Raw genomic sequence first — 27,581 nt, forward strand, 5'->3', positions numbered from 1 at the left:
TTGTGTAGAACTGTTCATGCTTGATAATTTGGTAAGTTCACAATATCAAAAATAAAGTTCAACAGTTTTTAAAAAAGACATTTTAAAAAATTATTGGAGTAAGGAGGTAGCATGTTTTAATCAAGGAAGAGTAAGGAGGTCAGTGTCATTGGATCAAAGATTATGTAGAGAGGGTAAAAAATAAGAAGGCTGAAAATGGGAGGGAGGAGAGACAAGTTATGAAGGACTTTGAATGCCAAAGAGAGGATGTTATATTTGATCCTAGAAGTGGTAGGGAGCCTCTAGAGTTTATCAAAGAGTGGAGTGATATGGTCAGAACTGTACTTTAGGAAGATCACTTTGACAGCTGAGTAGAGGATGAATTAAAGTAGGAAAAGATTTATGGCAGATAGACAACCACCAACTTATTGCCTATTGTGTAATGAGGTGAGGAAGGCCTGCACCAGAGTGGTGGCAGGGTTACAGAAGAGACGGGGGTCTATGCAGAAATGTGGCAAAGGTAAAATTGACAGGCTTCAAAAAGATGAGCTATGGAGGAGGAAGAATGAAGAGTGAAGGATGACACCAAAACTGTGAACAAGAGAAATGAGAAGGGTGGTGGTGCCCTCAACAGTAGTAATATGAAAGTTAGGAAGAGGGGAAGGTTTGGAAAGAAATAAAATTAGTTCAATTTTGGACATATTGAATTTTAAGATGTTGAAAAGACATCCAGGTCAAGATATCCAATAGGCAATTGGAGATGCGAATCTGGAGGTCAGCAGAGAGGTTAGGGTTGGATAAGATTTGAAAATCACCAACATGGAGATGATAATCCAATCCATGGGAGCTGATAAGATCATCAAGTAACATGGTAGAGAGGAAGAAGAGAAGATGACCTCGGAGAGTCCTGTAGGAATCCTACCCATTAGTGGGCATGACCTGGAGGAAGGTCATGGAGAATGGAGAGAGGTCAGCTAGGTAGTATGTGAACCAAATTAATTCCATCTTATAAAACTGATTCCATTTTGAGATCTAAGTTTCATTTTCCTATAAATTCCATTTGCTTGCTAATCATGGGAATTACCAACTCTCAATCAGATTACCGAATTTTGGCTTTTTATGCATACAACTCTGTATCTCCCTGTTTTTAGAGTCCAGTGTCAAACTGAGAAGGCCTAGTTCCAATTTGTTATGCAATTGGCATGCACTGCTTAATAAATCAATATGCTTGGGAGTTTGAACGTTTGTTTCCTCAGTTATTTCAGATTTTACCCACCATAGGTTTTGATGCAGGTTGAAATATAGGATCCTGACCACCAGAAGAGTCTTTCAGAAAAACCAGAACAATCTGGTTAACCTTTCACTGAGGGACTTTTTTTTACAGAAGATTGCCCTGGATATCAGACCCCCCCAACCCCTGTCTCAATTTCATTTTTTCCAAGCTAAGGTAAACCCCCCCCCCAAACATTGTTTGCTAGGGAAAGCAAACTCCATACATTGTTTGTTGGGGAAGACTGGGAAAGATCCTATGTCACTGGGAAAGGTAATTCCCCCATACTCCTTGAGAAGGTTAACTCTCACACTGTGGGGGAAGTAGATAGCCCGGGGAAGTCCCTTTAAGGGAATAGATAAAGATAAGCTTCCTCAATGTAGGAGAAATCCCCTTAGGAAATATACGCTAGGGTAAGCCTCCACACTGTTGGGGAAGTTCCCTTGGAGAAATTATGGGATCCAAAGTAGCATCCTGATGGGAAACCCCTTGAAAAATGTCTTTTGGCATAAGACCAGGGGAAGAGTGCGTTGTCAAACTGACACCCCCTTAGGGAAATTCCCATACAGCAGTGGAGGGGGTGACTAAAAGATAGAGCTCTCAAATTATGCTAAAATATATAAAAATTCAAATGGGTCACAAAATTGGCCTGAAGAAGGGACTTTTAATTGAAGGAAATTAAAGGCTTTGAGATTAGACTTTCAGCAGAAGATAAAGCCTACAAGTACATCTTATGATTTTGACTTTTTATGTCTTTGCAAAATGCTCAGAAAAACTATGTTTTGTGTCATATTTAGTGTTGTCTGTAGATTCTGTTACCTTGAAAGATTTCTGAGGAAAAATGCAGCCAGCCAGGAAGACTGGTAAAAAGCTGTAGCTAAAGAGTTTAGCATGCTGGGGAAAATTAATGAAGTTTTATACTTGAACCAGTTCTCTGAACTTTCTGTAATCTGATGCTAAGCTCTCTGTCCCAGTAAGCAGAACTCATTCCCACTTTAGGCTTTCTGCTAGAGATAAAGATAAAAAGAAAAAAACCCTGCAAAATACTGTCTCTCTGTCATATCAAGCCTGTCTAGGATAGTGTTACAGAAATTAAGTCAGATAATCAAAGAAAGGAAAACTTTTTCCTGGTTTGTAGAAATTTGTGGCATTATAAATGATTGAATTTGTAATTGACATATAATAACTTTACTGTAAATTTCTAAATTATGGTAACTACTAAAAAACATCTTAGTAGATTTTGGAGGCTTGGTGATTAGGGAGATTGGAGATTAATTATTTTAAGACTGCAAGGGAGAACTCCTGGGACTTCAGGTAATTCGAGGAACTCACCCCCTTCACTTTGTCTTATCTGAGAAAGCACTTAGCAGAAGCTTAATATATGCTGAAATATCGTAATGTGTTCTGGGGGACTATTTTGTAGAATTTGTTTTAAGGAAAAATAAGAATTTGAAAGTGAAAGTTACAGGGATTTATTACCCTTTCCCTAGAGATTGAGAGATCTATTACTTTTGTGCAATAAAGAGAAACAGTTTCACTGACTAGAGGGAGAAAATATGAATCTGCAGTATGCAGTTGAAATTTACCTGGTAGTAACCCTTTCTTGACCATGAAAACAGAAAAGCTGGTTTAAATTAGGGAGCAACTTAAAAGATGAGTAAAATTTAATTAAAGAATAGAAAGGGTGACTTAAACCAAAGAGGCCTAACCCACCCAACCATCATCTTGGTTCACATCCTGTTCTGGATAATGGGGATAGATATTCACAATGACAAGAGAGGAGGAGGTAACCAGGAACTTCTGTTGCTGTTGTTGTTATTCAGTTGTTTCAGTCATGTCCCACTCTTTGTGACCCCATTTGGTGTTTTCTTGGCAAATATACTGGAGCGGTTTGCATTTCTTTCTCCCATTCATTTTACAGATGAGGAAACTAAGGTAAACATGATTAAGTGACTTGCTCAGGATCACACAGTTCATAAGTGTCTGAGACTGGATTTGAACTCAGGAAGATGAATTTTCCTGATTCTAGGCTCAGCACTAGAAGAGTATTTCATCAATTTATTTTGATTTATCAACAATCACTTCCATAAGCTTTTGAGTTTTAAATTGTTCTCCCTCTCCCATCCCCCTTCTCCCCCCAGGATGGCTCACAATCTGATATAAGCTATACATAAACATATTTTCACATTAGTGAGGTTGTAAGGAAGAATTAGAACCAATAGGAGAAACCATCAGAAAGAGGAAACAAAAGAAAAGAAAAAAAATAGCAAATAGTATGCTTCGATCTGCATTCAAACTCCTTCTTTCTTTGGATGTGGATAGCATTTTCTATCATGAGACCTTTGGAGATGTCTTAGATCCTTCCATTGCTGAGAAGGGCTAAGTCTATCAACATTAGTCATCACACAACATGGCTGTTACTGTGTACAACATTCTCCTGAGTCTGAATTACAGGGATTATCATGAAGACAAGACAAGAAAATGGCATGTGATGCAGTCTGAGAACTGGATGTCTGTGGATTTCTGTCCCTGGGAAAAGTTGAGAGGATAACCTTGGTATGACCTAAGGTTGGAGCCTATTGACTCAATTTCCCCATTATGATATTTCCTTTCTGGATAGGAAATTTCCCCACCTGGTTAAACCTGAGCCTGGCTTTTGATACCCTGTGAATAATGTGTAGCTTTACTACATGATTAGCGATCAGCTATGACTCATGCCTGGTATGAAACAGAGATAAGGGAGTTCTTCCCCTGTTACAGTTGATGTCAGGTTAGTCTGCACCCTGGAGGGGACAAGTCTTGACATTGTTATAACTATTTCCCTTCTTTTCCTTCTCAGCAAATTTCTATAATCTGGCCAGGTGAGCAGTAGAAGTTTATAAGTATAATATTAAATCTATTGATTAATAGATTGATACTGGAACATCTCTGAGTTACTATAATATGATGCAAGTATAAAAAATCTTACAATATTAATCTGCATTTGTGGTCAAATTATAATATAGGGATGATATACTCCTAAGAGGGGAATTAGACAAAGTAATAAGACAAAGCTGTAATGTAAAATTTTCTATTTAAATGGAATAGTAAATTTTGAGAAAGCAACAGAATTAGACTGTTTTCTCTATTTTATATATATATATATATATATAATGTATGTTTGTATATGTGTATGTGTGTGTGTATAAATGATTAATTTCAAAATGTAACTAATATGGAAATTCAGACTTTGCTTATATTTTAGAAATGAGTTCTCAAAATTGGATTAAGGTTTTACACATAAAATTGCACTGATAATTGTAAAGAAAGTTAAATTATTTTCTCATTTTCAAGTATCTGTCTGATAATTTTTAAAATACAGAAAGGTTCATTTTACAAGTTAGACACTCGTGAATTTTTTTAAAAAGATTCTTAGATCAGGTACAGGGTTTAGGTAAATACAGAAACAGTAAGTAGTACATAAAAACTAAAATTCTCTAAAGTTTCAGGTTTGGAAAACCAAATTAAGGAAGCTGTACTAAATTGGACTGTCTTGTTATAGGCAGATTTTAGCAGAATTACCTAGGAATCTCTGCAAGTGATTTGGAACCAAAGAGGCAGAACCTCCTTCAGAGCTGTTCTAAGAAGGTCTATTCCAGAATGTCCAAGAAAAGATATTTCCAGGGACCAGACAACTACATGGAACATCTGGAACTGAAGATGTTGATTAAATAAATATTGGTAGTAGGTTACTAGGACACCAGGAGAGTTGATGCTATTTAATATTGATGATCATCATTATATTGTTTTAGCTTTTTGTTTCATAGTATTTATGCTGTTTTCTTGGTTACCTCGGTGACATGTAACTCTCCCCTCCTAAAACTGATCTATTTTGAGTCCTCTAAGTAGTTTGATCTGTAGCCCAACTTTGTTTATTTTTAGTCTATTTAACAAGGTTTACATATTGTCATCATTGTTCTTTTTTTTTTCCCCCTGAGGCAATCAGAGTTAAGTGACTTGCCCAGGGTCACACAGCTAGTAAGTGTCTAAGGCCAGATTTGACCTCAGGTTCTCCTGACTCCAGAGCTGGTGCTCTGTCCACTGCACCACCTAGCTGCCTCCATTATTGTTCTTAAACTCTGTGTTAGCTGTTGTACTAAGTTATGAGAGAAGATGCTTCCCAGTGGTCTTTTCTTGTTATATAATATTGACAGTGAGAATGAGCACATTAAAAACCTTATAAATTTGGCTTATATTTAAATGAACCTTAGGAGGGAGTGGGCTGGTCCCTCCCCCATGAATCAAAAGGGGCATTTGAAAGAAGTGTGGGAATTGTATGAACCAAACTGACTCCTTGTAAAATTGACCCCATTTTGAGACCTAAGTTTCATTTTCCTGTAAATTCCACCTGCTTGCTAATGATGAGAATTGAGTAACATCCTATTTAACATCCAGAAAAGTCCACCTGCTCACTCTCCCCACTCCCAACTCTAGAAGAGATTACTTAATTTTATCTTTTAATGCATATAAATCTATCTCCCCCTATATGTGGGGTCCAGTGCCAACCTGAGGAGGCCTGGTCCCAATTTGCTATGCAATTGGCATTCGTTGCTTAATAAATCAATAGATTTGGAAGCTTGAGTCTTTGTTTCTTCAGTTATTTCAGATTTCACCCATCACAGTAGGAAAAGGACCAGGAGAAAGTAGTGTCAAGAAAACCTAGAAAGAAAAGAGTATCAAAGAGAAGAGGGTGATTGACAGTGTCAAAGACCACAGAGTTCAAGAAAGATGAGGATTGAGAAAAGGCAATTCCGTTTGGCAATTAAGAAATCATTAAAGTAACTTTGGAAAGAGCAGTTTGAGTTGACTAGAAAGACTAGAAGCCAGACTGCAGAGAGTTAAGAGAGTAAGAGGAAATAAAATGGAAGTACCTTATGCAGATGGCCTAACATTAAGAAGTTTAGTCACAAATGAGAGGGAGGATATGAGACAAAATCTAGCAGGGATAGATGGATCAAGTGACAGGTTTTTTGAGGACAGGAGAGACATTGGGCATGTTTCTTAGCATTAGGGAAGCAGCCAGTAGGCAAGGAGAGAATGAAGATAAATTAGAGAGTGGGAATGATAGAAGGGACAATCTGCTGAAGAAGAGGGGATAGAACTAGATCACAAGTGCACGTAGAAATATTTGCCTTTGCAAGGAGAAGAATCACCTCTTTGTGTGAAACAGGGGTGAAGGAAGAGATAATGGCAGAAGGCAGAAGGGTAATAAGAGATTAAGAGAAAGGGAGAAGAGGGAGCTTTTGGTGAATGGCCTCAATTTTTCAGTGAAATATGAGGCAAGCTTCTCCATTGAGAGGGTAGGGGCAGAGGGAAGAGTGGGAGGTATGAGGAGAAATGAAAAGGTTTGGAAGAATTATTTCACTGAATGAGAGAATGAGTTATTTGGGGAGGTGTAAAAGGGTTGCCTTATAGATATGAGGATCCAGTTGAGGTTGTCCAACATAAACTTGTAAAAGAAGGACCCTGTCAGCATGGTTTCATGATGTCAGCATATGCATAGTACAAAAAGGTGAAGGATGTACTGGAAAGAAGACTGATTTTGGTATCAGAAGTTCAAATCTTAGACATTACTTACTACATGAATGATTTTGGGCCACTCTCTGGACCTCAGTTTTCTCCTTTGTAAAAAAAGGAAGAAGTTGTACTAGTATCACAGAAGCAAGAGCTAAAAGGCATTTTCAAGATCATCTTACTGGCTTCCCAAATGACAACATTAAAATTTTTCATTCTCAACCACATGTTCCCTTCACTTTGCTAGAAAATGGGATAAAATTATCTCTGTAAAGAAAAAATAGTTGCAAAACCATATACTTTGCTTTTTTTCAAGTTTAAGAAATGTTTAAGAACTTTTGTAATTAATCATTTTAGTAATTAAAATATTTAGTAATTAATTATTTGTAAATAATTATTTTTGTAATTAATAATTTTATTAATTATTAATTATTTTAGTAATTTAATTATTTTAGTCTACAACACATAATTAAATGTTAGATTTCAAAAATTTGTACAATAAAAAACAACATGGTCTTGAAGTACAAAATTCATTTTCTTAAATACTTCTTTTTTAATAAATCTAAATTTCTTCCAAAAAAGCTACAGTAATTAAAAGGTATAGGATACTAGGGAACTACCACAACACATTGATAAATATATATAAATGAAATGAATAATTATTCCAAGAGCTGCTAGGGTTGTGCTTATTAATGGAGGTCTATTCTATTCTTCCTAAGTTTTCCAAGAAATATATCTAGTTATTTCTGTAGATGCTCTATCACTGTACTGGACTATAAGCTCAAAGGGGGCAAGCATCATATTTTTAATCAAGCCATGTATCTTTCCAGGTTCCTGATACAGTATTCTGTCAATAACAGGCATTTAACATTTGCTTTTGAATCCTCATTATATATTTCAAGAAAATGTGATAAATGATTAGGACAATAATATTACCAATCCTACTTTGACAAGTCTCCTATTTTTCTAGGTAAAATTTAAACATTCCATGGTAATTCTTTACCTGATTATTACAGTTGCCAATAATGAGGGCATCAGCCAGAGTCAATTGTCCTACAATCATCCCTTGCTCCAACAAGGGGGCCCCTGCTTCAGCCAATCGATTAGATGTGATAACAATGGTATTATCATCATTTAAAACCATGACTGGATCTGCCTAGAAAAAGAACCAGTCACAAGTTAACTATACAAAAATATTTACAAAGGAAAAAACTTTCAGATGCAAACAATTAAGCTTCTCTTTTTGGTGCAGACAAAGACATATATATACGCACACTCTATATGGTAAAAACATGACCCCATACAAATGCATAGTCTGATATAAACAACCAAGTAAGCCAACCTCAATAAAGGCTGCAACCTCCTGAAGTACCAGGTTCCACTCCACCTGATCTTCAGTATTAAAGCGATGAGTGTAATCTTCAATTTCATCAGACAGTTCCTGATTTTAAAAAACCACAAAGAAAGAAAGATTTTAGACAACTCACTTAAGGATATCTGGACATTTAAAAAGCATCAATACCTAAAAGAATGGAATTGACATATGCAGGCAATCTCATTTTGAAAATATTGTCATCACAGAAGCTCTTTAAGTACAGTCTGAATAACTATATTCCAGGGATATTATAGACAGGATTCCTATTCTAGTACTGTTTGAACTAGATAGCCTCATAGAATCTTTTCAAGCCCTTTCAACTCAACTTTAAGATTCTATGATAAATCCACTGCAAAACTCCCAAAAAGAAGGAAAGAATAGAACCTAAATATGCCTTTGAGCCAAAACTACAACATGGCATTGCTCATTCATGAGAAATTCTTATACCCAGCAGTTCATATACCACCTCCTCCTGACTACTTAAGTTAGAATATAAGTATAGAGAAAAGGTCCAACCAGAATATCAGAACAGAGAAAAAATGGGAGAATCCTTCTAGGTGGGGGTAGAGGGAATGGAGGGGCTGGGGAATCAGGGAAAGATTTATGGGAAAAGTGACAGATGAGATAGACATTAAAGAAAAGTAAAAATTTTGAAAGGTAGAGATGGGAAAGGGGTGGAGGTAGTGTTCTCCAGGCATACCTGTATATATGTACAAGCATGGGAAGAAGGCAGGATGAAGCAAGTAAATAATGGCTAATCTAGTCTGACAGAAACACAGAGTGAATAAAGGTTAAAAAGGAGATAAAGTTGGAAAAGCAGACAAAGCTCTATCTGGAGAGCTCTGAATGCCAGGCTAATACTTAAATTTTTTTTGCTTTAGATATCACTGATTTTTGCTATTACTCTGTCAGTAAAAAACTAACCTAGGTTCTAAAAATAACTGAGACTATAGAAGTCATTTTAAAATTCAATTTGATACCCCCAAAATGGGACCCTCTACATATAGATTAATGGTTCTCAGGCTAGTGCATTATTATTACTTAAGATGGAAGAACCAGGTTAAAATCTTAGCTAAGCTCAATTATTTATCATTTTATAATCAACATATACATATATATATTTGTGTCTATACATATATATAATCAATAAAAGAAAAAATAGTGATAATGAGGTTTGAAGTTCCTTATTGTTCCAATTTCCACGTACCTTGACCAGATCCTTCACAACATCCATTTTATTGAGAAGAAGGCAAACCACTATAAATCTTGCATAGTACCGTAGCTTCTTCACCACCAACTCAGGTCTATGGCAGGAAAAGATGAAATAACTATCATTTTAAAAAAAATACATATTTAACCATCCTTGTTTTCCATGGCATTTCACAAGCCATTGTATCATCAAATTGTCAGATCCTATGATGAGATATAATACAGTAGTTTTTCCCAAACATTCTCCTTCTGTGGTATACTTGTGACAATATTTGAACCGGTGAGAGAAGGTGGTAACCTCATATATTCTGGCAGTGCTAGTGGCACAGGCAGGATCTGAAATAGCTTTGACTATGATACATAAAAGGAAAAAAAAGTATCCATCATGACTTGTTTGCCATAGGGGTTCATACTAGATATAAAAAATCTCCCAAACCTGAAGCAAGCCTCAAGTTAGGGTCTAGTTCTGGAGGGTGGAGAAAGAAGGAGTTTTTATGGGAGACAAGGAAAGAAAAGGAAGGCAAGATGGAATATTTTATATACATATACAGCCTAAGGCCAGAAATGGAGAAAAAGGAAGCTTACAGGAATGGAGCAGGGGTCAGCAGGGCACATGGGGAGTTTGCAATGAGAAGTATATAAAAACAGTAGGCAAGCTGTATACACTACTTGGCTGAGAACTGCATGCTTGCAGGGAAGTTTGATTTTAAGGCTACCTAAAGAGGAAGTGAAATTAAAGGAGTACTTACTGGGATTAAAAAGAATAAAATGAAGTTGGGGAGATCCATAGTACAAGTACAGTAAGGTGGGAGGGGTGTGGATAAAGAATCTAATCTCTATGATCCTATGAACCTGTATGATTAAAGGCTATATGAGTGAAGAAGGATGAGGCAGCACCTGTGCATGCTTGTGGTTGGCATCATATGGACTTCTACAAGAAGTAAGAGATCTGAGTTTCATTCAGGAGTGTGTATTAAGACATGTTTTTTGTGAGCTGCACAGTAAATGGCAAGTACAAACTGCACTCACTCCATGCTTAAATTACAAGGCATTCAAATTACTTTGAGAGCCAGGAGCGAGATAAGGACACTGGGTATTAAAAAAAAATAAGGAAAGCCAGGATTGCTATAAGACACACATTCGTCCTTTAGAACACATTGGTGCAATCTCAAATACTAGATGGCATTGTTATTACATAGAACATAGAGACAAAGATTTTATCCTTTCTCTACTAGCCTGAAAATAAAGGGCTTCCTAGTGTTACCTTGGGATAACTGAATTTACACCACAATACTCATTCTAAGAACTTTGTTCTAGTCTCAGCACTACTACTTATTAACTATGTGATTTAGAAAGTCAGTTAATTTTTTTGAAACTCAGTTTTCTTGTCAACAAAATGGGTATAATAACATTTATCTTGTTGCAAAGATTAAGTAAGATTATGAAGTACTCTGTAACATGTAAAACTATAAGGGATCATCATCATTATTCCAAAGGTTTTCATTTCCTCATCATATGAAGAAACCAATAATTAAATTTCTTATATATTCTTTCTACCCATACACATATGTATATGTGTACACATACATATACATATTTTGTAATCATTGTCCTGTGGCAATAACACTATGAAATGATTGAAACTAGGCAATGAAGAGGCTATTATTACATAGCTCATGTTTGCTCTAATGAGGTTGTTAAATTTCAAAAAGTACAGGCAAGTTTTATTAAATAACGTATAAGTAACAAGAAGAACCATTTTCTTTTGATTTCATACTCAGAGTTATCTCAAGATACAATGAGTCAAACAATGGTTATAAAGTACACAATTAAACATTAATCATCAAGTTAGCTTCAAATCTTTCCTCTCTTTTGACAGAACTGAAATTTGAAGTTATTCAGATGAACACAAAAATATCACAAAAATTTGAGCTCTTCTACCTAATTTTGTTATATAATTCAATTCAATCAATATTAAGCAACTACTCTGTGTGATACACTCACTTAGATGCAGAAACTAAATAAAGTGTAGTTCATGAGTGTTAGATAGCATGTTTGCAAACTGATAGGTATTGTGTTACTTCCACCATACCTGTCCTCTTTACTGACTTGAGAGTAATAAGATCTCTGTCTGATTGCAGAGTAGAAGGAAAAGGCCTCATTCAGATAGCTGGTCTCAGATGTACGCAGGCTGTAGGAGAAATATATCATCTTAATTCTCTATACCTGGGTGTATCTCAAACTTTCCAAATATATAGGTACTTGGTTCTTCTACTGTCTCCTAAAATATTGGAGCTTCTTTTCCATACTATAAGCTCCTCAACAGGAGGAAGCACACCTTCTTGAATTCAAATTTCAGCTCAATATAAGAAAAACTTTCTAGAAACCAGCACTGCACCAAAATAAAGGGCTGCCTTGGAAAGTAACTAGTTATTTGTCATCTTCAAATAAGCTGGATGACCACTTGTTGGAGAAGTTGTAAAGGGGATTCATACTTCAGATATGGGTTAAACTAAATGACCTTTAGTGCTGTGAGCATGAATAAGATTCTTCAATGTAAAAAAAAAAAATTGGGAAACTGTCAAACAAGCAAAACTTGTCTTTAGACTCCTTCACCTTCATACTTTCTGAGGTGTGTGTCTCCTGCTTGTGCCACCTAGTCCAAGTACTGAGGGAGTATTCTCATCTTACTTAACTTGTCCCACTGTAGTGCTTCGACCAAGCCAGCCCTCCCTAGATTTTTCAGTCATCATTTCTTACAGCATAATAATAGGCCAATATATTAATATACCATTGTTTTTAATCATTCCTCAAATGACAGGCATCTATATACTTTGTATTTTTTGTTACTATAAAAATTATGAATATTTTAGTGTATATGGAACTTTTCTTTCTATTTGACTTAGGGTATTCTTAGGGTAAACACCTAGAAGTGAGATTTCTGGGTCATTTTAAAAAGTGACATTTTAGTCACTTTCTAAGTATAATTCCAAATTGATTTCCAGAACAGATGGACCAATTCATATATATCCCCCAAAGGGGGATCAATGAATGTCTTTCCATGGTCCTTCTAACATGGACTGCTTCCCTCTTTTGTCATCTTTACCTATTTGCTGGGTATAAGGTAGAACCTAAAGGTTGTTTTGATCTGCATTTCTCTCTTTTTAATTTTTATTTTTTTCAATTAGCAAAACCTCTCCCTCTCATGCCCCACCCCAACTGAGAAAAACAAAAACCTGCTACATGTTTAGTCAAGCAAAACAAATTCCTGCATAGTCCTTGTCTTTTTTTTTTTTGCTCATGTCTTTTAAAAAAGAAACATCTTAAACTGTACTCTGAGTCTTTCACTTTTCTGTGAAGAGATGGTAGCAAGTTTCATGAGTCCTTTAGAATCATGTTTGGTCATTACAATGATCAGAGCTCTTAAGTCTTTCAAAGTTGTTTGCCTTTACAGTATTGTTGTCACTGCACACTGGTTCTGCTTACTTCATTCTGCATCAGTCTTTCCAGTTTTCTCTGAAACTATCCCTTTCGTCATTTCTTACAACCCAATAGTATCCCATCACATTTATATACTACATCTTGTTTGGTCATTCCTCAATTAATGGTCACCCCCTCAGCTTCCAATTCTTTGTTACCACATGAAGAGCTACAACAAAGATTTTCGAACTTCTTAGAGTTTGTTTTGCTTAGAACTGTTCCCTCCCTTAATATGCTGTCCTTATTTTCCTCTCTCCTGCCTTTCTTTTCCCTCCTGTTTCCCTCAGATGAAATGTTTTTTCTATACGTGTGTGTGTGTGTGTGTGTGTGTGTGTGTGTGTGAGTGTGTGTGTGTGTGTGTGTGGTCCTCTCTCCTTTGGCCAGTTTAGATGAGAGTTAGGTTTCAGTGGTAGACTCCCCCCCACACCCCTTGTCTCATTTTTTGTATAAACTTCTATTTATATGCCCTGATTATGTGAGATCATTTTCTCCATCCTTCCTTGCTCCCCCTGTATGTTCTTCTTCCCCTCCCTTTCCATTCTTCATTCATTCATTAAGACATAATAGAACTGTTCCCAAGCTCTCAGTCTAATTAATCTCCCGTTATGATCCCTAATAATAGGGTTGTGGGGGTGGGGTGGGGAAACAGAACACAATTATCATCAACCCATATCAGAATGTAAGCACTTTGTCCTTTTTCAGCTCCTTATGACTTACACTCATGTTTACCTTTTTGTGTTTCTCTTGACTCCTGTGTTTGCACTTCAAAGTATCTATGCAGCTCCTTTTCAGTAGGAATACTTGGAAATCCTTTATTTCATTAAAGGTTAATTCCCCCCCACCCCCGTTAGCATTATAATCAGTTATGCTAGGTAAGTTATTCTTAGCTATACGCCCATACCCTTCACCTTCTCAAATATTGTATTGCAAGTTCTTCATTCCTTTAGAATGGTGGTTACTAAATCATGTGTGATCCTGACTGTGACTCCCCAGTATCTGAATTCTTTCTTTAAGATGCTTGCAGTATTTGTTCTTAGACCTGGAAGTTCTAGATTTTAGCAATTTTGTTACTGGGGTTTCTTTCATGAGGTAACTGATGGATTTTTTTTTTTTTAATTTCCACTTTGGTCTTTGGTTCTAAGAGAACTGGGAAGATTTCTCTTAAGATTTATTAAAATAGGATGTCAAGTCTCTTTTTTTGGTCAGAGCTTTCATGCAATTTAGTAACTCTTAAATCATCTATCCTCAATCTCTTCCAGGTCAGTTGCTTTTGGATGACAGGCCTTACATTTTCTTCTATTTTTCAGACTTTTGACTTTGTTTTAACATTTCTTGTTTCATGGATTCATTGGTTTCTATTTGGTTCATTCTAATTTTCAAGGAATTTGTTGTTTGGGCATGATTTTGTATCTCTTGTGACAAGCTGTTAATTCCCTTTCCACTTCTTCCTCTTATAGCTCTCGTTTTTCCAATTTTTTTCCTCTAGTACACTCATTTTATTGATAAAAACTTTTTTAAACTTTTGCTTCAACTCTTTCCAGTTGAATGTGCTGAAGATGTGTTTTTCTTTGAGGCTTTGCTTGTAGATGTAATGGAAACATTCTCTTTTTCTGGGTTTGTACCTTGAACCTCCCTGTCACCATGATAGTTTTTTTATGGTGACGTTCCTTTTTTCTTCTCCTTCTTCCAGTCTTCTTCCTGACTTTGGATTTTATGTTAGGCCTGGGCTCTGTGTATTTCTGGAGGGAATGGCCGGTCTGATCTTGCTGTAGCTTTCTTGGGGGAGTGAATGTGTTGTTATTCTAGGATCTTAGAAACAATTTGGGCTAGGTACCTAAAAACTTTTGGTGCTCCCAAAGCGGTCTGATCCACAGCAAAGTCTAATTTTTGCCTTCCTGGTCTAAACTCTACAAGTTCCTGACTTAGGAACTACAGTTCCTGACCATGGGATCCCCTTATTTGAAGTTTTAGTAGCATGCTCTTGAATTCAGCCACCATTAGATGACTGGAAAGCTCTGTTGGTTCAGAGTAACAAAATTATAGGCTCCCCTTAGATCTGAGATTCCCGTCCTGGTTATTCTGTTGCAGATTTCAGAGTGGGTTGGAAATTGGAACTGAGACCTTCTCTCCACTCCCATCCTCCAACCCTGCAGACAGCTGTTCAAAGCTATGGCTTGATTCTGACCTTGCTCCTTGTTCTATACATAGCCTAGGGTATGTAAATTCTCCTCATACTGGAATGCCACCCCTAGGCACAGGTCCCCTCCTCATCTACCCTGGACATGTTACCCAGAAAAAGATAATGAGCAACAGAGCTGCACATTGGCACCTTTTCCAGCACTCTGAACAAGCTTAGCCTCCTCTCTGAGATCTGCAATCTCTTCTTGCCCTGGTGTGTGGCCTCTTCCTGTGACTGTTCCTATCTACACCCCATCACCAACTGCCAAAGACCTCTCTGTCTATTTTCCTATGACAACTTGAACTGGAAAAATGACTTACTGTAAATTTTTTTCTTGGATTTTCCAAGCAGGATTAGGTTTTATACATTTAAAGGTCTGTTTGGAGGAACTGTGGAAGAAAGCTCACTTTAATTCTTCCTGCTATTCTTCCACCATCTTGGGCCCCCCACCAAAAAAAATTTTTTTCTCTTAATATTAATGATGTGGAACAATCTTTTATGTAGTTGCTAATGATCTGCAATTCTTTTGAGAACCATTTGTTCTTACCCTTTGACCACTTATTTCTTAGAAAATAGTTTTTGGCCTTATTAATTTGTGTTTGTTGCCTATATATCTTGGATATATCGAACGCTTCCTAGAGATAGTTGATAAAAAAATTTTTTTCCAGTCAATTGCTCCCCTTCTTTAGTTAATTTTGTCCCTGTGAAAGTTTTTCACTTTCATTTACCTGAAGTTATTTATTTTATTCTTTGGCATCTCCTTTTTTCCTTGTTTAAGAATTCCCCCATAGTCTTCCACTATTACCTACTGAAAGATAGTTAATCTTTTTAAAATTTTTTTTAAATCATGAGAACTTTAATATTTATTATTTTTGTTAGTTGTTTTGTATCTAACTAATTCACTCAAAGTTAGTGAATTCTCACTTAGTTTCTTTGATGTTTCTCTGGAGTTTTCTAAGAAAATCATCATGTCATCAAATAAATAGGAGTAATTTTGTCTCCTCTTTCCTTATGTTTATGCCTTATAATTTCTTTCTCTTATCCTACCGCTATCACTAGCATCACTAGCATAATTCCATCAACTGACAACAGGGAAAGGAGACATCCTCAGGACAGGTTTTTCTCTAGTCATTCCCTAGACAGTTATGTTCTAAAATAGTTTCTGATCTATAACTTCCTAATCAAAATTCATCTGTCCTTTTTATCTCTTTCTTCCATGACCTTATTTTCATCTAGTTTTGTTTTGGTTTTTTTGGTTTTTTTGCTTTTTGGTGAGGCAATTGGGGTTAAGTGACTCGCCCAGAGTCACACTGCTAGTGAGTGTTATGTGTCTGAGGCCGGATTTGAACTCAAGTTCTTCTGACTCCAGGGCTGGTGCTCTATCTACTGCACCACCTAGCTGCCCCTTCATCTAGTTTTAAACCTAATCAAAGTTAATGTGCTCAGTGAGTATTAAATACTTATCCCTCTTCATCAGAACAATCCCAGACTACTTGATTCAGTCCTTAGCTACATTTTGGGAAGGTGATACTAGAGTTTATCCAGAGGATGGTGACCATGCCACTCAGAGAAGAGAAGACTGGGGTAAGAATTGCTCTCTTCCAGCATTTAAAGGGCTACTGTGGAAAAGTCATATTAGAATAGATTACATTTGTTTTGCTTTGGTTTGAGAGGGGAGAATTGAAAACAAGGGGTAGAAGTCAAATAGAAAATTTAGGCTTGATAAAAGGAAAAAAAGCATACTAAGAATCTGTCCACAAAAGGAATGGACTATTTTGGGTATTAGTGAGTTCTCCATTACTGAAAGTCTTTAGACAAAAGTTATATGACTTCTTCAGAACATTGTAGAACAGATTCCTATTTAGGGACAGGTTGGACTAGATGACATATATCTCAAAGATTTTATGGTTCTGTAGGAATGCTGCCAATGAATTTTAGGAGTTGCCTAGTCTCTTGGGCTCTTCGTTTTAATGGCTCCTAACTGAGCAGTTTTGTGTATTAACAATGCCATTCCTGAGACAATAGATGTAACCAAAAAGTGGTTTTAATTGTGAAGGTTGCAAGCAGCATGTTTGTGGAGAACATATTGGAGGGGGGAAAAGGAAGTTTGGTGCCTCTCAAAACACTTTTGACGGCACCCAAAAGAGGGCTGGTCTTAGCCATACATCATGGACTCATATATTATAGGAATTAGAGAGAACTGCAAGGAAATCACTATGCTCAGAAAAACTCCAACTTGCCAATATTCTTCCTACAATACATTGCTATGAATCAGCCACAATATTCTAGATGTGATCTGACTACAGCCGAGTACAAGGAGACTACCACCACTCTCATTTTAGACATTATGCTCTTATTAATGCAGCTCAAAATGCTGATGCCATCCTAGGCTGCAATGTTACAGTATTGACTCCTGTTTGAGCTCATAATTCGCTAAATCCTCATGTCTTTTTTATATGAATGATTTGTCCAGCAATACCTACCTTATCTTGTATATGTAAAGTTCTTTTTTTAACTTAATAAATGACTACCATTGATGAAGGGCAGGCTCCCAAAATGGTGGTCCCTCCCCTTTCCCAGATGTTATTGTTTTAAAGATATAGTCAACTATAAAACGATTACCACCACACATCATCTTTTAATAAATACCTCATTACTCTGTAAGTTTGCTATTTTTAAATATATACATACATGTATATGTATATAATACATAGGGAGATATAGATACGTATGTACACATATACACACACACACACACACACACACACACATATCATTAGAGCTCCTAGAAGAGTAATAAAACCTCCCGACAAATAAAAAATCATTTGTCTGAAATTATAAGCAGACTCCTAACCACGACATATAGGTCTGCAAATACAATCCATGAAGTATGGAAGTCTCCGAGAGAGACTGGTGATTCCTTGACATGTAGTTTTAGTGTCAGTCACTTCATGTCATCCCCATCTGTTCTCTGTTTTCAAGCTCTCAGAATGTTCTGTCTGATTAGTTGCTCTCTTCCTACACTAGGAATCGAGGTTAAACCACACTTCAGCTCCTACATGTTTTAATTCACTTCTCTCAGGAAAACACATGAGTCTATATATAAGTTGTTTACTTACTAATAATGGTAGTAAAGCTGTCCAATCTTGGAAGCAATTTCTCCTATCTGCCACCGCTTCAAGCCATACCGATTATCCAAGACTTGACTGTTTAAAAAAAAGGGAGGGGAGTAGACATGAGTGTTGAAGAAGAGAGAAGAAAACACAAGTTTACAAGTACAATACATTTGTGCTATTCAAAATTTTCAAAGTGATCTCAAAGCAGCTATTTGACCACTTCAAAAAGCATTCATTATCTAGTCTTATGGATTCCAGATGGGACAAGTGATATCTAGGACAAGCTGATGAAACATCCCAAAGAAATAGTATGCTGGACAAAGTTAAAACCAATGCAAATTAAGATCATGCTTGGCATATTATATTAGAAAACTCTAAGTTCAAGACTGCCACTGACTATGCCACTTTGACAAAGTTATCTTTAAAATTAGTAGGGTTGGATTAGATGTTCTCAAAGGTACCTTCCAAATTAAAAATTCTATGAATTTGTCATTCTATAAGTAACAAGGAAACCTATTTTAAAATTTAAAAATATGATCTATTTATCATAGGAGTTCCTTCTGCACTATTACAAATGTTAAGTAACATTTCTGTAAAGGTCAGATAAATGTACTACATTTTCAAATATTAATTTTTACATTTCTTTTTTCCTATTCTAACTTATAAAAATCCAGCATCAAACCATTATCATCATTTGGCTAGTAAAAAAAAACCACAAAAATGAGGCAGGACAATGAAATATGGTGTCTTTGGCCACCAAAACAATGAGGGTCACAATCAAAATGAAAGCAGAATTACCCTGGCCATCTAGCCATTCACTGGGCCTTCTTACCATCTGCCATCACCAACCTGTTCCTCCTTACCTAGACTAGCACCCTTTACCCACACCAGACTCAACACTTGGACCTCCATATTCAGGTCTTCTGAAATTTATGCATCAGTCTATGAAGAAGTTAATCCACTCGTCTTTGGAGCTCCCATTCAAGGGCCCAACCCAATGATTGCTGACTAAGGGTGTACAGTCTAGTAAGCTATATCTACTGGCTACCTCTAGACACAAGACCACACTCCAGTATCACATTCCATCCAGATATCTCATCATCTGCCTAACCCTTCCCCAATGCACACCCCTCCCCCATTCCATTTTCATCTCCCCAGGAAAAACAAAAACAAAAACAAAACCCTTACCTAGTCATCTCTTCCCTATGTATATTTTCTTCCCCTATTAGAAGATAAGGTACTTGAAAATAAGGAGTCTATTTTTTAAATATTTTTATTCCCAGAGCTTAACATAGTACGTGGTATACAGTAAGCATTTAATTTTTTTTTTCATTTCATTCACTCATTCATTCAGCCATTAATCCTCTAAAACATATTCACTGTGTCATCATAGTGTGGAGGTCACCCAGGTTCTTGAAAACTGCAATAGTAGAGCTAGTAGATCTTAGTCAGCTGAAAAGACTTCCAGTACTACTTCCCCACACCCAACAGATTATGTATAAACTATTTTCGTCCATCTTAACTAGCTAAAGAGGGCTCAGCCCCTGAAGGCTGATGAATAGGTGATGCTTTTTATAGCCACAGCAATTTATGAAGACTAAATTATCTTCACAAGAAGTAGTAGTCGTTGTCTCTACAAATTCTTTGTGGTTTGCTGTAATGATCTCTAGCTAGAAAATCTAACAGGATTCAGTTTCTTACCGATGTTGCTGTTGGAACTTCCAGAGTTTGGTATAGACATCAAAAGTTCGCCCAAAGTAGGATTGCCACTGCTTTTGTCCATACTGTGGCAAGTCTCTGCAACAGCAAGAGTATATTTATTTGTAAACTGCACCAAGTTAAACGTTTTAAAAAACACATACAATCTTAATACAGACAGTTCAGAAACACTTTTGATGAGGCTTTATTAAAAAAATGGCATATCTTGGTAGAAATAGGGATGCTATATAAGGTCACCTACTAATTGACTATAATTTGATCACCTTGTATGTTTTTCTCTACATAGCAATGTGCTTATCCTGAAGATATGAAATTCCTAGTTTTAAGTGTATACTGTACATAGAGAAAACCAATATGGTATCATGGCAAAAGCACTGAATTTTCAGTCAAGAAATCTGTGTTCTAATCTAAAGTGGCACTATCTGTATAGCCATGTACTAATCATTTAAGGAAAACAATAGCTAACATTTATATAACACTTTAAGGTTTGCAAAGCATTTTACAAATATTTTCTCATTTGAGCCCAATAGCAACCCAAGTACTATTTGCACTATTTTCCAGATGAGACTAAGAGAGGTTTAGTGACCCTGCCAGGTCACCTGACAGCCACCAGGTATATGAAGTGGGATCTGAACTTAAGTTTTCCTGACTCCCAAGCCCAGCATCTCACTATACACCACCTTGCTGCATCCAAGCAGCTTCTCTTATCCTTAGTTTCCTCATTTGTATAATAGGGAAACATGTATACTACTTATGCCTCAAAGGGTTGTTATAAAAGCAACTTCTTGTAAACAATAAAAAAACCTATAGACCATAAGCCATTTATTATTATTATATAAATACAGATGAAATTCATTCATTCATTCAACAAGTTTTGTTTTGTTTTTTAAATTTGGAACACTTCACAAATTTGCATGTTATCCTTGTGCAGGAATCATGCTAATTTTCTCTGTATCATTCTAATTCAGAATATGTGCTGCTAAAGTGAACATTTGGCAAGTACTTTTCAAGTACCTACTATGTCCAAAGCCTTGGATTGGGTGTATGTGATAAAAGACCCTATTCCCAAGGAATTTACAACGAAAGCATTAAGAATCAAACAATGAATGAGAACTTGCTTATTTCAGACTGTTATTCAACCAATACTTCAAGAATTTTTTTTCAATATCTCTTCTTCATCTTTGTCTACAGAAAATCTCTAATAATCCCATAAACAAAGGCGAACCACTAACTAGACTAAACGATGGATCCTCTGCTGACTTTCACACCCAGTCAGCCGATAAACATTTATTAAGCATCTACCAAGAACAAAGTAATGTATTAAGTGCTTGGGATACAAAGAAAGGCAAAACTGCTACCCTCAAAAAGCTTAAAATCTAATGGGGGAAGACAACACACAAATAACTATGTGCAACCAAGCTACTGACAGGACACACAGGAAATAAGCAACAAAGGGAAAGGCACTAGAATTAAATAGGACTAAGAAAGGCTTCCTTTGGAAAGTGAAGTTTTAGCTGGGACTTCAAAGAAGCCAGGAAAGCTAAGAGGTGGATATGAGAAGGGAAACATTCCAGGCATGTTGGAACAGAGGAGGGAGATAGCCATTGAAAATCAGGAGATGAGTGTCTTGCTCAAAGAACAACAAGGAGGCCAGTGTCACTGGATCACAGAGTATGAGGAGGATGTAAGGAATAAGAAGACTGGAAAAGTGTAGGGATAGGTAGGTTATGAAGGGCTTTGAACAACAAACAGGATTTTATATTTGATCCAGGAAGTGACAGGGAGCCTCTAGAGTTTATCAAAGAGGGGAGTGACATGGTCAGACCTGTACTTTAGGAAGATCACTTTGAGAACCGAATAGAGAAAGGATTGAAGTAGAGAAAGACCCGCAGCAGGCAGACAATCATCAGGCTATTGTTTGTTGTGTAATGAGGTGATGAAGGCCTGTACCAGAATAATGGCAAGGTTAGAGAAGAGAAGGGGGCCTATGCACAGATGCTGCAAAGTAAAATCAACAGGCTTAGCAAAAGAGTAAGGAGTCAAGAATGACACCCAGACTGTGAACAATGGTAAGTGGGAAGGTGGTGCTCTCAACAATAGGTATAGGGAAGTTAGGAAGAGGCGAGAGTTTGGAGAGAAATAAAATGAGTTAAATTTTTTTTTATTTTTTTATTAATTTATTTTAATTTATCAATAATCACTTCCATATGCTTTTGAGTTGAAAATTTCTCTCCCCCTTCCTTCCCACCACCCTCCCCAAGACGGCGCATAATCTGATATAAGCTATACATTTACATTCATATTAAACATATTTCACATTAGTGATGTTGTAAGTAGAAATTAAAACCAAGAGGAGGAATCATCAGAAAGAGGAAACAAAACTCAACAGAAGAGAAAAAGAATAACAATTTGGCTTCCATAGTTCTTTCTTTGGATATGGATAGCATTTTCTATCACAAGGCCTCTGGAGAAGTCTTAGATCCTTGTATTGCCAGGAAGGGTTAAGTTTATCAGTATTAGTCATCACACAATGTGGCTGTTATTGTGTACAACGTTCTCTTGGTTCTGCTCACTTCACTCAGCATCAGACCATACAAATCTTTCCAGGTTTTTCTGAAGTCAGCCTGTTCAATAATGAGTTAAATTTTGAACATGTTAAGTTTTAAGATATCCAATATGTGGTTAGAGATGCAAGTCTGAAGGTCAGCAGAGAGATTAGGGTTGTACAAGTAGATCTGAAAACCACCAACATAAAAATGATAATCCAATCCACAGGAGCTGATGAAATTACCAAGTGATACAGTGTAGCAGGAGAAGCGAAGAAGACCCAGGAGAGAGTCTACCTCTACCGTTAGTGGGAATAACCTGAATGAAGTAAAGAAGAATGAAGAGAGGTCAGGTAGATAGGAAGAGGACTAGGAGAGAGTAGTGTCAAAAACCCTAGAAAGAAGAGAATATTAAGGAGAAAAGGGTGATTACTTTATTTGGCCTCATGGCTCAGGTTAAAGCAAATATCTGGGTTCATAATTTCTAGAAAATTGACACTCAGGAAAATGATATCAACATAAGCTTACTGTTATATGATGCAGCAAGCAGGCAAACAAAGCATACATACACTATGGCAATATAAACAGACAGAGGTTTGTCCCCACATGCAATTAACTTACCCCACCTCAAGGGTGAAGTAGACCTGTTGGGGAGAAAACCTGCTCAAAGTTGGGTTTCAGGTGGCAAGATTATATACCCTAAGAATAGACTTGGCTAAGAACAGATAATTAGTGCCAGATGTAGGAAGGGGCATTCCTATTCAGACCCAGAAGTGGCAGTTAGTTGGTTGTTGTCCTTCATTCTCAAAAAGGACCTAAATGACATCACTGTCGGGGCCAAGGCAGTGTGTCCAAATGTGGCTGAGCAGACCAATATGAGCTCAGAAGGCTCTACCACAGGTTGGGCACAAATAGTCCACATACACGTTTGGAGTGGAGATGTCTCCAAATTTATAGACCTCATGTGTCTTTTGAGGTACTGCAATTCTGTTTTGCTCATAAAGAACAATGCTTTCTTCAATATGCGCATGCCATGCTGGGCAGTTCTGTACCAGTATCTCACATGTCTCAATCAATTCCAAAGTTCTTTAGAAAGACCTTGAAAGTGTCACCTTTTGTTGGGAGGGGGGCAAGGCAATCAGAGTTAAGTAACTTGCCCAGGGTCACACAGCTAGTGAATACGATGTGTCTGAGGCTGGATTTGAACTCAGGTCTTCCTGACTCCAGGTCCAGTGCTGTATCCACTGCACCACCTAGCTGCCCCTGAGAGTATCACTTCTGACTGCCATGTGTGAGCTTGCTTTGTGTGAGTTCTCCATAAAATAATCTTTTAGGCAAATGTACATTTGGCATTTGAACATGTCCAGCCTATCAGAGCTGTGCTCTGCAATGAAGTTTGAATACTTGACAGTTCAGTTCAAGAAAGAATCTCAGTGTCCATTATTTTATCTTGCCAAGTGGTCTTCAGAATCTTCCTTAGATATTTCAGATGGAAGTGATTCACTTTCCTGGCATGATGCTGGTATAATGTCCAGGTTTCACAGGCATATAGCAATGAGGTCAGCACAATGGCTCTGTAGACCTTCAGTTTAATAGACAGTCTAATGCTTTTACTCTCTCACAGTTTCCTTCAGAGCCTCTCAAAAACTGACCTAGCTCTGGCAATGCATGTGTCAACCTCATCATCTATATGTACATTTCTGGAAAGTACTGCTAAGGTAAGTGAACTTATCCATAGTATTCAAAATTTCTCCATTTGCCATAACAAGTGATTCCATGTATGGATGGTGTGGTGCTGGCTGGTGGAGAACCTCTGTTGTTTTGGTATTTATTGTTAGGCCAAAATTAGCACAAGCAGCTGAGAATCGATCCATACTTTGTTACATCTCAACCTTAGAGGCTGCATTTAGTGTAAACAAAAAGTCATGCACCAACTCTTCTTCCCTTTTAGTTTTGGCTTGTAGCCTTTTCAAGTGAATAATTTACCATCAGTGCAGCTGACCTTGATGCCATTTTCATCCTCACTAAAGGCATCTGACAAAAGTCTTAGAGTCCCTTATTGCTACTAAGCTTGAGTGAAGTTTGGATAGGGGGAGTTTCCTTATCTAGACTACAAACTGGTAGGAGGATCTAACGTTAACAAAGGCAGCAGAAACAGAATGACTTAAGACCCCTGCAGCAAGTTAAGAATTCATTCAATCAAAAATCTGCTAGCCTTATCCACCTGACATAGTTTGTACTTTTCTACCATTAAATCTGTTTTTTCCTATTTGTTTCTGTAGACATTAGGACTGCTTAGCCTAAATGACTCCATTTTGGAATATTATCATTATAAATACAATATCAAAGAATAACTATGACACCAAGCAATAATTATAACATCAACAATGTAAAATTTTAAATTATTACAGTGATTGACCAGTGTCAAAGGTTGTAGAGAGACCAAGAAGGATGAGGATTGAGAAAAGACCATTCTGTTTGGCAATTAAGAAACAGTAACTTTGGAAAGAGCAGTTTGCATTGCATAGTAAGAATGGAAACCAGACTATAGAGAGTTATGAGGAGAGTTGAGAGGAAATAACATGTAGATGGCCTAACCTAAAGGAAGTTAGCCACAAAAGAGAGGAGAGATATAGAATGAGAGCTAGCAGGGATGGATGGATCAAATGAGAGTTTTTTTGAGGATGAGGGAGACAAGGGCATGTTTCTCAGCAGCAGGGAAATTGCCAGTAGACAAAGAAAGAATGATAAGTGAGAGAGCAGGGATGATAGAAGGGGCAATCTGCTAGAGAGGAGGAAAGGGAATGGGATCACTTCTGCATGTAGAAGAATCTGTCATGACAAGAAGTCACTTCTTCATGTGAAACAGGGGTGAAGGAGGAGAAAGATAATGGTAGAAGGCATCTGGGTGATGTGAGATGAGGAAAAAGGAAGAAGAGGGAGCTTTTGGTGAATGGCCTCAATTTTTCAGTTAAATATGATGCAAGCTTCTTGGCCTAGTTTGAAACAGTTGGTAGCTCTTAGTTTAACTTTTCCCTGCCAAATCACAGAATAACCAAATGTCAGCGCTAGAAGAAGCTATGGAGAACTAATCTGACCCTTTCATTTTAGAGTTTAAAAAAAAAAAAAACCTGGGGGGATGGAGCCAAGATGGCGGAGTAAAAGCAGTGACTTGCTTGAGCTCTCCCCCAAACACTTCTAAATACCTATAAAAAATGGCTCTAAACAAATTCTAAGGCAGCAGAACCCACAAAAAGACAAAGTGAAACAAATTTCCAGCCCAAGACAACCTGGATAGTTGATCAGAAAGGTATATCGTGCCAGGCTGAGAGAGGAGCACAGTTCAGCGCAGGCGCGCAGGATGGAGCGAATCTGGAGCAGGCCTCAAAGGACTGAATCGCAGTCAGCTGTGGCAGTTTTCAGACTTCTCAACCCACGAACACCAAAGACAACTTAGAAGGTCAGTGGGAAAAGTCTGTTTCTACGGTGAGAGAGATGCGCAGAGTCCCAGTCGCATTCCCCAAGCTTGCCTCCTGAGCTTCCTGCCCACAGACTGAGGGGGAATCGAGTGGCTGATCAGAGGGGGATTGCAGGGATCTCTCTGATGGTGCAGGATTCTCTTGCTTTGTCTATGCTTGGATCTGGGTCACAGTTCTGGGTGGCAGTCCTGGGGTGAGGAGGTGGGCTGGCATGGTGGAGCTTGTAGTGGCTGAGGAAAAGAAATCCACCTCACAGTTCCAAGACAGAAAAGAGTTCTTGTGGTCACTCATAGACCAGAGCACAGGCCAAGAAAGGAGTAAACACCCTGCCCTTGAATACAGCACCTTGGAAGAACTGAAAATTTACAGGTCCCTAGAAGTATCTCTGAAAACAGCTGCACAAAACCCTTGAAGCTTGGGACAGTACATTCTCCACACTGGAAACAGACCCCTACCTTAGCGAAGAGTTTATAACTCAAGTAATTGGCTGAGATCATGAGCAAGCAGCGCAAAAAGAGTCAGACTATATTATCTTACTTTGGTGACAAAAAAGATCAAAACATACAACCAGAAGAAGACAACGAAGCCAAAGTTCCTACATCCAAAGCCTCCAAGAAAAATATGAATTGGTCCCAGGCCATGGAAGAGCTCAAAAAGGATCTTGAGAAGCAAGTAAGAGAAGTAGAGGAAAAACTGAGAGTGATGCTAAAGGAGACCCAAAAAAATACTGAAGAAAATAACACCTTAAAAAATAGCCTAACCCAAATGGCAAAAGAGGTTTAAAAAGTCAATGAGGAGAATAACGTCCTAAAAAGCAAAATTGGCCAAATGGAAAAGGAAATCCAAAAGCTTACTGAAGAAAATACTTCCTTATAAACTAGAATGCAGCAATTGGAAGCTAGCAACTATATGAGAAATCAAGGCACTGTAAAACTAATCCAAAAGAATGAGAAAATAGAAGAGAATGTGAAATATCTCAGTGGAAAAACAACTGGAAAACAGATCCAGGAGAAAGAACTAAAAATTATTGGACTATCTGAAAGCCATGATCAAAAAAAGAGCCTAAACATTATCTTTCAAGAAATTATCAAGGAAAACTGCCCTGATATTTTAGAACCAGAGGGCAAAATAGAAATGGAAAGATTCCACTGATCACCTCCAGAAAGAGATCCCCAAAGGAAAACTCCTAGGAACGTTACAGCCCAATTCCAGAACTCCCAGGTCAAGGAGAAGATATTGCAAGCAGCAAGAAGGAAACAATTCAAGTATTATGGAAACACAATCAGGATAACACAAGATTTAGCAGCTTCTACATTAAGAGACCGCAGGACATGGAGTATGATATTCTGGAGGGCAAAGGAGTTAGGACTACAACCTAGAATCACCTACCCAGCAAAACTGAGTATATCCTTCAGGGTAAAAAATGGTCATTCAATGAAATAGGGGACTTTCAAGCATTCCTGTGGAAAAGATCAGAGCTAAATAGAAAATTTGACCTTCAAATACAAGACTCAAGTGAAACATGGAAGAGGTAAACAGGAAAGAGAAATCATAAGAGACTTATTAAGGTTGAACTGTTTACATTCCTGCATGGAAAGATGATATTTGTAACTCATGAGTCCTTTGTCAGTATTAGGGCAGTGGGGGGGGGGGGGAAATTATATGTATGTATAGAT

General features: G+C 37.4%; 1 protein-coding gene and 1 non-coding gene across 4 annotated transcripts in view; both read right to left on the reverse strand.

Annotated features, from left to right (window-relative positions):
• The window catches only part of LOC114047355 (protein SCAI), a 211,957-nt gene that overhangs the window by 50,865 nt on the left and 133,511 nt on the right, over nucleotides 1-27,581 (reverse strand). For all 3 annotated transcript variants that reach the window (XM_027868164.1, XM_027868163.1, XM_027868165.1), the window contains exons 4-9: nucleotides 19,863-19,958; nucleotides 18,165-18,251; nucleotides 11,479-11,577; nucleotides 9,385-9,481; nucleotides 8,145-8,243; nucleotides 7,806-7,958 (exon numbers count right to left, since the gene is read on the reverse strand). In XM_027868164.1, coding sequence (XP_027723965.1) covers nucleotides 7,806-7,958; nucleotides 8,145-8,243; nucleotides 9,385-9,481; nucleotides 11,479-11,577; nucleotides 18,165-18,251; nucleotides 19,863-19,958 — 631 coding nt within the window. The remainder of the gene's footprint in view (nucleotides 1-7,805; nucleotides 7,959-8,144; nucleotides 8,244-9,384; nucleotides 9,482-11,478; nucleotides 11,578-18,164; nucleotides 18,252-19,862; nucleotides 19,959-27,581) is intronic.
• Nucleotides 20,767-20,872, reverse strand: LOC114047406. Its single transcript, XR_003569594.1, has one exon. It is a non-coding gene; the product is annotated as a U6 spliceosomal RNA (small nuclear RNA).

The sequence above is a fragment of the Vombatus ursinus genome, unplaced genomic scaffold (assembly GCF_900497805.2).
Source record: "Vombatus ursinus unplaced genomic scaffold, bare-nosed wombat genome assembly UNPS02014786.1, whole genome shotgun sequence".
Lineage (NCBI taxonomy): Eukaryota > Metazoa > Chordata > Mammalia > Diprotodontia > Vombatidae > Vombatus > Vombatus ursinus.